General features: G+C 27.5%; 1 protein-coding gene across 2 annotated transcripts in view; it reads left to right on the forward strand.

Moving 5' to 3' along the window:
- The window catches only part of LOC111628297 (BCL2/adenovirus E1B 19 kDa protein-interacting protein 3-like), a 30765-nt gene that overhangs the window by 2742 nt on the left and 13370 nt on the right, over positions 1-14653 (forward strand). The window contains exons 1-2 of one of the 2 annotated variants that reach the window (XM_023372060.1): positions 3360-3816; positions 9293-9473. In XM_023372060.1, the coding sequence (XP_023227828.1) occupies positions 3783-3816; positions 9293-9473 (215 nt within the window). In that variant the 5' untranslated portion in view covers positions 3360-3782. Of the gene's footprint in view, positions 1-3359; positions 3817-9292; positions 9474-14653 lie in introns of those variants that run through there. The other variant, XM_023372059.1, reaches the window with a different exon arrangement.

A 14653-nucleotide genomic window follows, 5' to 3' on the forward strand; every position in this document is an offset into this window, starting at 1 on the left:
GACATAACAATGAAAGTGGGCTAGAAGATGCTGTTTTGCCACCCCTCATACACATGCAATCTGTGGATGAAGCGCTGGGATGTTGTTCAAAGTAGCATAAAGCAAGGTCAAGGGCTGCTGCCGCATCTGCGTGCGACACAAGTTGGTCTGCAATATCATCTAGCTCATCATCATTCTCTGCTTTACTGCTTGCTTCATTATTTCAATTATTCGGCTAATCCGAAAATCTGCAAATCCGAACAGAGCTCAGTCCTAATTAGTTCAGACTAGCAGGACTCTACTGTATGTATAAAGTTTATAAAAATAAAAATGTATGAAATTATTTCTTTGCACATCTGGTGAAATTTCAAACGTTATCTAAGATATAATGCAGTGCAACAAAAACTAAGCTGTTTCATTTTTACTAAGTCTCAATCTAGCTAAACTTTCTGATGTTTGGCTACAAATTTTCAGGAACAGTTAGCCAAATAACTACAATCTAAAAATTTGTGGCTTAATCCCTATAAATGTGTGATAGAAGCATCATAAGAAAACAATATAATTAATTAATATTCTGAATCTTTTAAGAATTGATTATTAAATTTATTTTTAGCTATTTAACTTAAAGGTAACATTTTCTATCTTTAGAAAATTTCTTGTTAATTTCAACTGGTAATTATTCCTAGAAGAATTATTCCTAAAGAAAGAATCTTTATCAGAATTTTATTCAAAATTGATTAGATTGATACACAATTTAGAATTATCTTGTTGTGAAGCACGACTGACGATTAATTATAAGAATGTAACAAAAAGTTCAATTTTCTATTTTGTGTTTCTTATCTCAAGTGTGCTGTCGTTAGGATAAGCACTTTTTAAAATTTATAAACATTTCAGTAAAATTTACTTTATAATCCTGAGAAGAAGTAAACATGTTCATTTTTTTTATCAAAAGAATGTTATTTATTTAGTTATAAAAATAGCAAAGTCTTGAAGGGCCATTAAACACGTTAAATTATTGAGAATGGTCTCAATAATTTAACATAAAAATGTATAAAGTACAGAAATTTGAAATATTTATTGATATATTTATAATTTATTATATTCAAATAATATTTCGACACATAAATATACGAATAGGTTATGTTTGATTTTTTTTCACACATCTGTAATGGAAGGTTTTTATTAATTTTTTAAATTAATAAAGTAATAATGATGATGTATTATTTTCTAATATGCATGAAAATTTGTTGATGATTAAAACTTTAAAAAAAATGTTATTTTAATTAAATATTTATATTTGTAATAGTCTCTCTGCTTTATCAAAGTAACTGATAAAATAAGTAGGATGTCTGTCTGTATTATATTTTTAGATTAAATACTAGTTTTAAACACAATTTTCATCAATTAATAGTAGATGAAAGTAAATTGCATTGTAATTTAAAATACTACTATATTAAATGTGTTTAGAAATCAGTTTACAATATCATACGAACTATTGAACCATTATGAACGAATGATAACGGAAATGAAATATTTTCCGCATTGTACTAAGTGACACAAACTAAGTTAGGTGATGACTGGTTAATTTAATTAAAAATTTTTGATGGTTTAAGTGAATTCTAAATGAGCATTTTCTTTATGAAGCAATAGAACATGAGAAAATATAATGAAAGTATCAAAGAATTTCTCATCATTAAATAAGAATAAAAAATAATAATATGGATACTTTTGTTTATAAAATACTCAACGTTTCTATATTAGTTTGTTTTCTTAAATAAAATAAAAATATTGGAACATAAATATATTTTGAAAGCCTTCTTCCTTTACAACCTTAATTTACAAACATAGTAAACAAAGAAAAATATTTTGTATTTAAGGTATTTTTGTTTTGGAAATTTGTTTGCAAATATTATTAATAATATGATAGCAAAATGAATGTTTTTAGTAAATTGTTTTAAATAGATAATTACTATAGATTTTATCAGTGTTTACTGTAGAAATCCATAGAATTGTAAAGAATAAACTGTAAAAAATTCATACATTTTACTGTTATTATAAGGAAAATGTAGAGGTATTAAAGGAAAACCAGTTTTATGTACAGTTGTTCTTTTGTTCCATTTTATAGTAATTTATTTGAATTAAAATAAGGTATATTAGTTTAGGAATTTAAGTATTAAAATATTCTTTAAGCAAAAAATTTATGCTTAAAATCTTATAATGCGTAGTTATTTTTTTACAAAATATTTAGGTACAATGTACATGAAATCACAATCTATATTCTACTATAAAAAAGCTAGAATTTTATTTCATGTTTACATAAATACAGTTGTAAAAGATAGGACTTTTAAATTAGAGTGAGTGTGTATAATATTTTAGTTATAATTAATCTTTTATGAATTTGTAATGTATTTTAATTGGCATTTTATAAAAATTGGACTGCTGCCAATCAAACACTGTTAATATGTTTAATGAACAGAAGAAAAGCTAAATTTTTTTCTGTATCGTTTTCGATTATGCAGCATTTATCACCGGTAACCACGCGATCAAACTTATCTGGCCATGAAGTTTTTTATTTTTTTTTTTAATGAAAATAAATAATAAATGATTAGAAAAATAATAGAATCAATGCCAAATTGTTGAACCTTCAGTAGAAACCATTCAGAATTTATATTTTATTAATTATCACTTATGTAGATATTGTCGAAAAACTAATTATATTCCTTATATTTTACAGTATTTTCTTTGGAATAATTTATTTTTAGAATTTAATTTAGACAGTTTAAGGAAAAACAATAATAATTTAGTAGCAAAATTTGCCGTCATAACATTTTTATGAAGGAATTAAATTTAGTAACATTACTGGAATTACAGTAATGGTATAGTTAGTTTATTATATTTAGTAAAAGCATTTGGGCAAAATTCCATGAAACTTTTGATTAAAATACATAAATAATCTTAAAAATATTGAATTAAATACATTATGTTGCAGTGGGTGCATTGAGTAATAAACTGAAAATGTTATAAGTTTAATAAACTGTCTTAATGATGGTTTTCCCCTACGTCACGGCATTGAAGGTCAAGGACGATCAATATGTAAAATAAATTGGAGTTCACCGTCCCAAGAATGGCTTTTAACTGTGTTTAAAGCAATTCACACGAAAAAATACCTTACTTTCATTTAAAACAATAAAAATATAATTAATTTTATTATTAAAATACATAAATTACGAAGCTAAAAACAATTATAAACGAATGTTTTTTTGGTTTATACGATATTTATCAGTGTGTCTTACGCGATAAATGATGCAAACAATGTGAGGTGACTATTGTCAGGTGGATGGTGACGTCAGTTGTTTACAACGCAAAGATCACACGTAGGCAATTCTATCTATTTACATTAAACTTCGATGGAGGTTATACGCTGTAATTAAAACTCCCGTATATAATTATATTATCATAATAATTATTGTAGTTGTGACTGCGAATGTTGCGTCAGTAACGAAAGCCTTTGTGTATTAAAATATATTTTCTTGGAGGAAAGAAAGTGACATACGAAGCTGACGAATAGTTTGACTTGACCTTGGAGAGACGATTGTTTAAGTTGTTGGTGTTCGAGTAAAGTAACACGTACAAGTTATTCACTTTTACTCTGTACTGCGAACTTTATCTGTTTGGAGTATAAAGCATAACACGTGCCTCCACTATTCATAATCTCCTCAGTATTCCGTTTTGACAACCGCTTGCGCATTTAATATTTCTAGTGTATTTTCATTCCGTAATTGTCAACTAGGTAATTAACTACTATGGAAAGCAGTGACTCGTGCGAAAGTTTGCCTGGTAGGTGTGTTATTTTACCATCTGAATTCCTGTATTTTTAACGTGTTGATAAATTTATAAGTGCTGGTGCTGGTTTTTTTTAATCTTACGTTTACATCGAACGTTTTATGCATCCGATAGTTTTATTTACTTCATGTGAAGTTATTTAAGACATTTTTAAGTATTTTAAAATCCATTTTTAGAGATTTTTCAATTAAAATGTTAAGAAATAATTTTGAATATGAAAGAAAAATATAGAAAGTCTGGCTATATCTTAATATTTAATATTAAAATGTTGAAGAGTTTGAGTAAATATTTATTATTTGAGTTGTGTATTTCAATAATATACTTCAATCTTCAATAGCAGACAAAGTATTTATTTTTAATTTTTGAAATATTTTTATTTAAATTCGTGATATTGGCTCTCTTAATGCAGCTTAACTTTTCTCAAAAATACATTTTATTTATCTGACTTAAATCATTGTTAGTTTAATACATGAATAATTAAATTGAACTTTCTAAATTCCTCTGCAGAAAGTAAGTTTTAGTAAATAATGTAATTTGAACTTTGTAACAAATTGAGGCATAGTTGTTATCCTGCCAAAATGCCATCTTACCAAATGTATGAAACAACTATGGCCAGAAAATTTAAAATAATAGTATAAATTATATTTTTACAGTCCTATGTTTTCAAAATAATTATAAAGTAAATTACCAAGTGTAATGTCACTTGACTCGACTGCGGATTCCCATTCCGTTATAATTTAGTTGTTCCAAACACGGAGCCGTGTCTTGATTCCTTATTATTACATAAAAAGGATTAACTTGCCAATAACCTGCAGACTAAGATAAACATGAAAACTTGCTGTTAATGCTGGTTTCTGATTCATATTCTACTTATACACATATGACTAATTCATGCAATAAAGAAAATAGTTGTAGTCTTAAGTTGTAGTCCTTTGTTCTAACTGTATAATGTTACATTTATTATTGTAGGAAAAAATGTCATGTCTCTGAAATAGTAAGAGTTTGAATAGTTTATTTAAATTTTTTTCCCCCATAAATTAGATAACATACCTGTTTCAGCTGTGTTGCAATTTTAAGTTTAGAAACTAAAGAAGTCACTGTCACAATGACTACTTTCTAAACAATGAACTTTTTATTTGTCAAGCTACATAAAGGTTCTGCAATGCCATTTCATATCAGGTAATTGGAATTCCAATCAGTTGTTTTAGTAATACGATATTTTGATGTGAGTTTTCTGATTCTAGGAGAAATTTATAGTTACAGATATTGCAAATGAGGAGTGAAAATCATGGTTTAACTTATTGAATAATTAATACATGCAGAAAATTAAAATATTTTATTTTTAATGGTGAACCACATACTCGTGCCTTAAATTTAAGTCCTGTTTTGAACTTTGGTCCAGTTGTAAGTAGTTATCTATTATTTACATACCACATTGGTAGGGCTACCAAGGATATATATATATATTCATTACTTAAGTTATTACTGTACCGTAAATAAAAATTTGTAAATTTGATTATATGTAATTGAATGTAGAACTTACAAAATATTAAGCTTATCTCATTCTATATTATTGTAACAGGTAAATAATAATCTTTCTCCAAAATAATTAATTCCTCCCTTTCAGCAGGATCACTGCTTTTAATTGATTTGGCTTTGTCTTATTCACAATTGAAAACGAATGACTTGCATTCTAGTGTCATTTTAGAAAACTAATTATAGTATTACAGCATGCAAATGGTTACTGTTATCTGCATTTACCTTGTTTCATTTGTCTTTCTCATTGGATTAGCATGACTTTTCGAAGAACTGTAAAAAGTAACTTATCATTAATACTGTAACAATGATTGCTTGTTTTTCTTTTATTGCCAATTAAGTATTTTGTTGTATTATGTTCCAAAATATACCAAGTTACATTGGGTTACATGTTTTAAAAATTTGCAAAGAAAAAAATACTGCTGTTTGCTCTTTTCATTTTTGTATGGCTGATTATGTATTGCCAGGTAAATGCATTATCTGTATTTATTATATCAGAACATGATAATTGATACAGATAAAATTATATTTTAAAAAGTATTGTACCAATACAATGGTAAAATATTACTTAAATATCACTTTATAACAGATGGTTTGATATCATTTGCCTTCCTTTAATTTGTATCTTTGTTCAGTAGATTAAATATTTATATTTACAAAGGGACTCCAATGATAATAGAACACCAAAGAGCTGCTTTTATTTTTGCTTAATACTGCAGTTTAAACTGTGAGTTCAAATACTTATTAATAAATGCAGTTGTCATTATCTAAAAATTTTGTTGTTATAATAGTTAATTTTTTAAAAGTTTTTGCCCAAGGACACTAAGAGGATCTTTTAGCTAGCCCATCATGAACTTGGCCAGACCCTGGGGCTGCTTGGTGGTGAGGGATGGGCCTGACGTATCTGGATGAATTATCCCTTGAAAAATTTCTGGGATTTTTTTGACTTATCTGGATTCAATCTCAAGTTCCGCAGACTGGTAGGCTGCCACCCTAGCTCCTGGGCCATCTGGCCATCTGTTTTAATATTAGTAAAACAGTGTAGAGCTTACAGAAATTTCTTTGACAAATTTTAATGACATTTTTTTATATAAAAGTGTTATTGTTTTGATGCTGTTGCCTAACTTAACAACACTAAACAAAATTTGTTGTGTTTATTACTTTTACTATGTAATTTCATTAAATATTTAGGAAGGAAATTTCTAAATTTTTTTTAGACATAATTTGCAAATGAATTACAGTAATTCTAATATTAAAACCAAACAAGTATACTTCCTTTTATTTACTGGTAAATTTCTCTAATATTTTTATAAAGTGAATTATTACATTAAGAATCACAAGTGGACAGTTTTTAATAAAGAGTCTGTAAACAGACCTTTAACTCTGGCATATCTGTTTTGTGTTGGAGTCCACACAAAATTAAATGGCTTGTATCAACTATGATGTAAGAAAGAGCTATTTATTATAATTGGGTGTGTATATATTTATAATGTTAAATGCAACAATGATACTTTCATTGTCATATTGTTAAGATCGAACTACCCTGCCTCCTATAGTTGATTTCACTTGCAAAAGCTAGCCTTGATTTAACACATCAGTTCTCATCAGATCACTAGTTAAGCAGCAAGGAACTTAATGGTAGTCTGGTCAGAGATTTTATTTCAATTTCCAGATTGCTGTTGGAATTGCCAGATGATATCTGATCTCATCCAGTACCCAGCGGCTGACTTGAAATTCAGATAAAAAATGTGAGCGTTAGTCAAGAAAAGGCATTTTTCTGAATTAAATTAAAAATTTTTGTGTGCGCTTTGTAATGATTCAAGGAAAATAAAATGCCGCACATTACGACCGTATTGTTCCATGAATTTTTTCCTAATATCCATTTCTTAATGCTACTCAAAATAATTAATTCTAGGAGAATAGTAATTGAAGGCACACGAATAAAAATAATTGTTTGTTTATTCTTTTTAAAACATGTATNTTACACGAGTATAGTAGTAGTAGTAAATCATTTTATTTATATTTAAATGGCTGGAAATATTTTTATTTTAATTATAAATGCAATAAAAGAGAGTTGGGGAAAATAAAATGCCGCACATTACGACCGTATTGTTCCATGAATTTTTTCCTAATATCCATTTCTTAATGCTACTCAAAATAATTAATTCTAGGAGAATAGTAATTGAAGGCACACGAATAAAAATAATTGTTTGTTTATTCTTTTTAAAACATGTATTATTAATTATTCAAATATTTTCATTATTCTATTGGCAAGGCAAATTCTGTTTACTATGCAGTTATGCATTACCAATTAACTCATGACATGAAATTAAGTTTGAGTGCCTCTGACTGACCTTTTCTGCCAGTATTTTCATCGTGTTTAATTTCATTTTTATAGGCTAATTTTAATCTCAAATATTCTGTTTTTAATTATTTTATGATTTTAACATCAATTCTAATGTATTAAAATAAAAGGAATAATAATTTAAAATTGCTTTTTACAGTAATACGAGGGGATTATTTTTATTTGTAGTGTGGTTTCTGGCATATAGCTGTAATCTAATCATATGCCTTGTGATTTCTGAAATATTCTTTTACAGAAGGTTTCAAATATTCAGTAATTTCATATGTAAAAAAAGTTGATTGTATTCAGTTTCAGTAACTGGATTATTATTATAATCCATGCAAATAACAATTTAACACTTTTACATAAGTTAGAGTTACAACAACTTTTTCAAATTAAAAATTATATAATACTAATAATAAAATTTTAAATTCAACTTTGCTTAGTTAATATATATTGATTTTAATGTGTTATTGACTTACACCCTGCTCTCGGGCATTATTCTGATAAGAATAATCAGAAGAATGTAGTCATGCTTTCTTACGCTTTCGTTCTTAAAATAAACAAATTAATATGTTAAACTATGGTTCTAGTGGGCCAGTTAATAGCTGCTACTAGGACTAATGTTTGTCACATTAGTTGTTGCAGCTTGTAACTTTCTAAAAGCTGTGAAAATTGATATGGTTACTTTATCATTTCATTTAGTGTTTTTTTGTTTTTTGTAATTTTTAAAAAATTACTTCAAAAATATCCATAAACATCAAACAAATGAAAGTCTCCTTGTCATTTGTGTTTTAATTTGACAAATTTTTTGTGTAGAAATTTCAAAAATTATATGTTAATTTGTTGAAAAACAAAACTTTAAAATACTTTTATTCTGCCTAATATTGTTTTGTTTTTAATTTTTCTTATCCAGCTGATGACACAAAAATGTTAACATTTGTGGGATGATTTGTAAATTTTTTTACACATGTATTATAAAATTGTTGAATTAAATTGAAATTGTTGATGAATTTTATGTTCAATTTAAACTACATAAAATAATATCAGTTAGCATTTGTATGGCATTTAATTTTTTTTTATCAGAATTATCTCTGCTATATCAGCCTTATTCAAAGCACAGATCATTGTCCTATTTACATCTTTATCTCAATTGTTATTTTTCAGTTTTTGGATCTCACGACTGCAGTCATTACTAATAGTCATTTGTTCGGAGGCTCTGCAAATTTTTCTTCTAAGTTGTAGATAAGCATAATTATATAGTTCGGGCCTTACACGTTCCAATTAGATTGCTAAGAATGAACTATATAGTTATGAGGGTAAATATGATCTTTATAAATATATCTTCTTTAATGGCAAGCTCATTAAATTGGTTTTTTTCTCTGATACATAGCCATACAGAATTGCTGTAATATGATAGAAGTAGCTATTGCTATATTTTCATTTTAAAATTATATTCAGAGGTTATATAAGAATGAGAGAACTCTCCTGACTTGACTAAAAGAAGTAATACAGTTGCAAATGGGATAAAAGTATAAATTTTAATTTATAAATTATATTAATATTGAATAATTTTAAATTTTGTTTTAGATTCTTGGATAGAAGTCAATTATGGAAGCGGAGAAGAAGCACAGTCGAATTCGAGAAACACCCCGGTTTCTTTTGTGGGATCCATGTACAATGGCAGCGTAGAGAAATTATTGTTAGAAGCTCAACGTGAAAGCAATCATTCTTCTGCCGTTGGAAGTGCAATTTCTTCATATAGAGATAGGTAATTATAATTCATTCATGGCGTTTTAATTTCCCAGCTGTTATGTATACATAACAAGTGATTGTATGGGAATCGTGTCAAATTTGACCCACATTTTTAGACCACCTGAATCCAAAAAAGCAAAAATAAAGAAAAAGTTTCACGTGTGTGTTGGTGTCTGTTTCGTTTAATATCTCAAAATAGGGTAAAGATTAAGTAATGAAATGTGGCACGGTGGCTTGTATATGAGGGGCATCTATACTATTAAATTTTGGTGGTTATAAGTCAAGGGGGTGGGGAGATAAAGAGGGTCGTGTGTATCTCCGGTAGAGTCAGATGTAATGATGATTTTACTCTCTATTAACATTTATAGTTTTTTTTTTTTTGTTTATAAAACTCACCTCTGCCCTCAAAATTAAGCTTTTTATATTTTTAATAATTATAAAATGGTAAAGTTTTTATAACAGATGGTGCCACACAATTTTATTAAGTTATATTGTAATTAAAATGACAAAAGTTAAATTCTAAATGAGATCTCATAATAGCCGAGAAAGTTATGCAACTCGTTGTTGGATTTTTAAAATATAATTATTTAACGTTTGCAGCTAAGATTTGTTATTCGTAACTTGTGTTAAATTGCTAATCAATAAGTGTGTAAGTAAAAAATATTTATGAATAAACTCGTGCTCTTCCCGTTTTGTTTGTGCGCGCGCGATACGCTCCACAGTACACAGGTCAAGCGTAATTAATTTTAATCGACTGCTTGCAATAGTTTTAAAGTATATTTTAGCCCTTTAATAATAATGAACATTGGGCTGGATCGTTTCCAATATTCAACTACAAGTAGCAGAAAAACTGCAAAACAAACAAGCACAAAATACTATAAATAAGTATTAAATGACCTTTAAAAATCAATTATCGTTATCACGAAATAAATTTGAATTTAAAAATAAATTTCCTTTTCATTAACATCGTTCGAGCCAGTTTTTTATTTCCTGTTTGACAACAAAACGCCTTTCAGTAGAAATTTAAGTCGATTCCTCGACCCAAATGTTTACTTATGACGTAGGATACGCATCAGCCAATTCTAGGTCAGTTTACAATGCACGTCGTTCTGCAAGATCGTGTTTATATCAGCAGAAGGAATGATAATTGTTATTGACACTCCGGTCTTTTTGCCCTTCTGCTCGTTGCTATCGATTCCATCTGCGTAATTATATTAATATAAGCTGCTAAAACTTATTTTTAAAATTGCCGAAATTCAAAAGATAATTCGTACCTTTATTATTGTTATTTTTTTTTACAGCAGTCACTAATAAATAAATAAAAACTGGTATAAATGTTTACTGTTTTTACGTTTAATTTTGTTTTACACGAGTATAGTAGTAGTAGTAAATCATTTTATTTATATTTAAATGGCTGGAAATATTTTTATTTTAATTATAAATGCAATAAAAGAGAGTTGGCCGTTTGAAAATATTTTTCTATAAATAATTCGATGTCAACTTCGCTTTCTAGCGAGAGATTTCGCAAGTAACTGTGAATAAAAAAGACGTGTGCAACTATCTATTAATAGAAAATAAAATTGATATTTAGTAAAATAACAAGATATTTAAATTGCGACTGTTAGAAAACTAATTAGGCTGCAATTTTCAAATCGTACACTTACAGATTGCTATTGTCGTCCGTCTGTTTGTCTGTCTTGATGTAATCTCGAGAACAGAGTTAGATAGATAGATAGATGAAAATCGAGACCAGATATGAAGTGTTTAGGGATCATACCCGATTAACAATAATATAGATAGTTTTTAGCATTTATTTATATTATATATTTGCTTGCTTGGTTTATGTTGATTTTGTTAGATAACTTTTGCACTTCTAGTGCTTGAGTTGGAAATTAATAAAATTATAAAAATCTGTCTTTAGTAAACTTCACACAATGGATCCTTCAGTTAGTTTATATAGAAAAAAATTTGGAGAATTGAGCATTTATCTAAGAATCAGATTCTTTCCTGAAAAACTTTTGGCTTGTCTAGGTCAAAAAAATGTTGAAAATTGAGGAAGTGATAGGTTACTGCATATTTTAGTGTATGTATGATGTTTGATATCCAGTAATTTAGATTTTAAAATAAATCAAATCTTGTGACGCTCCCAAATAGTACTTGTGGCATCCCAAGGCTCTGTGAAAATCGACTTCTGTACGATTGAGAACAGTATTATCTGACTTCTGTACAAAAATTGATTTCTGTTCTGAATATGATTGATATACTCTGTAATATAATGAAATTTTCTATTGGAATCCCAGAAAAGAATATTTAACTTGATTCTGTGTCATCAAACAGAATATAAAAATGGTTCAGATCCCCTTTCTCTTTAATGTTTTTTTTTTTTTTAACATTGGTGGCAGTTAATTCTAGGGTTTAGAAGTTAACTCCTAAAAACTGAAAAGAAAAAAATTTATGATTTTTGAGTGAATTTTTCCATTGTTCTAATTTAATGTGTTCTGGTAAACAGTTCAGAACTTTCTTCTGTTATTTCCTATGTGAAAAATTCTATTTCCCAACCCGTCGAATATTTTCGACCAATTACCCCAAATGACGCAAACAATGCAAAACGCCTATATATCTATTGGTCTGTGAATTTAGCATGATATTAGGCATTAAAAAACACCAATTACCTTACTAACCAATGCTTAATGAGACCATAAAAAGAATGTTTTGTAATCAATGAAATAAGTTTTTGTATAGTATCCCTATTAGGAACTGTGTAGTGACTGCATTTTTTAATATGAAATAGTAACAATGAATATGAGGTGATGCTAATGTGTTAATAATAGAACAAGGAAAGTGCAGTATGTTTTGTACCTCAATATTTTTTTAATGAACTGAATATGCTTGTAAGATCAGACTGAAACTGATGAGAGCCAACTGTTGGGTAAAGCTGTATATAATTAATTAAAATCAAATTTGTTGACTCATCTTCAGGAGCATAAATTATTCTAAACGCATCAAATATTGTAAAAACATTTGAAATTACTTTTAAATATTCTGAACTTTTTTGTTTTCGGAATAATTTATGTTCATGAAGTTGAGCAAACACAACTGGGAAGTGCTTGGGTTTCAAACATTTTTAAAAAATTTACTGCAAAAACATAATTGTTTAGTATGACAATTAAGTGCAGTTTAAAGTTTTTTTATTACAGAAGGATGAGTGAATTCTCTAAGTTGGGATATATTGTTTTTTACTTGTAAATAAGGATAATAGATTTTAAATATGTCTAAGTATATGGGCATCGGAATTTTGAACATTTCATTTGTTTGGAATGAAATTTACTTCTATTATATATTTACTTCTGAAATATAAATTTGTAATAGTTAATAAAAATGCATCTTGCATATTTATTGATATGAAATGTTTATCTTCTATAACCAAAGTGCTGTTTTCAGAGATTTTAGACATAATAATTATTTTTAACAATAAATTAAAGGCTGTAAAGTATTAGTAAGAACATCTAAAATATCCCAATTAACTGTAGAGTTTCATAATTGTAGATATCTGTATCTAATAGACATTTAAGTGAATAGAGAAAAATGATGGTGTTTAATTATGTACAGTACTTAACACTATTTATTCATTGACAATCAACTAAAAACAGTTATTTTAATAAGTTTTATCAGTTTATGCTATAAAATAGAATATATAAATTGTGAGTAGTGTCATAAAAACATTGTAAATCCTAGGAGAATTTATCTTAAATTTTTTGCTTTAATTCTTGCCATCAATGGCTAAGTGGATAAGTTTGTGATTGACCAATAGGCTGGAACGCCTGGATTCTTCTAGGTTTCTTTCACATCTCTTATGCCTAAATAAGGGACAGTTTTCTGTAGATAAGTTTTCTTGGAGGCATCTCCCTTTTCCGACTGCCCTAATGTTATTGCTTTATCCCTTCAATCAAACCACTTTTAATTTTCTTGAATTTATTAAAAGTATTTGCCACATTTATATTAGCTTTTTTTGAAATGTGTACAAAGGATTATAGGATTAACTAATTTATGAGTTTTATATAATGACTGATAATTACATAATCACCTCTTATCATCTAGAAGCTTTACATTTATATTTTGAAATAATCTTCACTTCAATCAGTTATTATTGGAAAATTATTACAATTTTTAAATACATCAATGAGTGAAATGATTCATTTCTGAGTAGGAAGTTTTTGTTTTAGAATTAGCAATTGTATATTTATGAATGACAAGCTACATATTAGAAGATTAAACAATCTAAATTAAATGAGTGAATCAACTTGATTTGTTGAAAAGCTGGATGAATTATGATGACACAATGATGTGTATGTGAGAGACAATGTGTGACCTTTAATTCCGGAAATTTACTGTTTATAGAAAGAGTGTTTGTTTATAATAAGCAAACCAAAATATTAGAAAAACAAGAATCATTTACTTTCTTAAACAAACTGAAGATTTTTTTTCTACAGAATCATGTAGATCACTTTTATTTTGTATTGGTTTTTCTTGTAGATTTTTGATACAACATACAATAACTTCTATTTTTCTAATTTTCTTATTTTCCATATTTGAGAATGTCGGACTACAGCTGTTGTGGTTCAGAATGTTTGCCAGGCATTATGTTTATAACTACTAGTCTTTTCCCCATTTAGAAGTATGATGATTATTCCTTGTATTCATCACAATATAGGTTTCTCTCTTGTATCTCATATAAGGTTCAGTTTTACTGACTTTGACATTGTGTATTGTTAAGCTGCATATTTAGGACTATTGCTTCACTGTATCAATCTAATATATTGAGAATTTACAATAATGATTTGATTTATTGATATCAAATTTAATATTCTCTCTTGTTATTTGCTGAGCCATCAAAAAATAAACCAAATTCCCATAGTCTCTTGAACTGCTGGATTATCAGATATTTTAGATTATAGAGTATAGTAGAACCTAGTGTAACCTTAAACCTATTGTTCATGCTACCCTAGTTTCCACTATCCTTAACTATACACAATTTTTTTTTATTTTTAAATATTAGTAGTAATATTTAATGACTAATTCTATTATTGTATATCTAATATATATCAAGAAATGGAAAAATTTTAATTAATATTAAAGTTTCTTATTTATCATTATTATTAAGAAAAATAATGAATGAAAATAATTTCCTCTATTCAC

Source organism: Centruroides sculpturatus, unplaced genomic scaffold (assembly GCF_000671375.1).
Source record: "Centruroides sculpturatus isolate CEXI.00-Female unplaced genomic scaffold, Cexi_2.0 scaffold466, whole genome shotgun sequence".
NCBI classification, from domain to species: Eukaryota; Metazoa; Arthropoda; class Arachnida; order Scorpiones; family Buthidae; genus Centruroides; species Centruroides sculpturatus.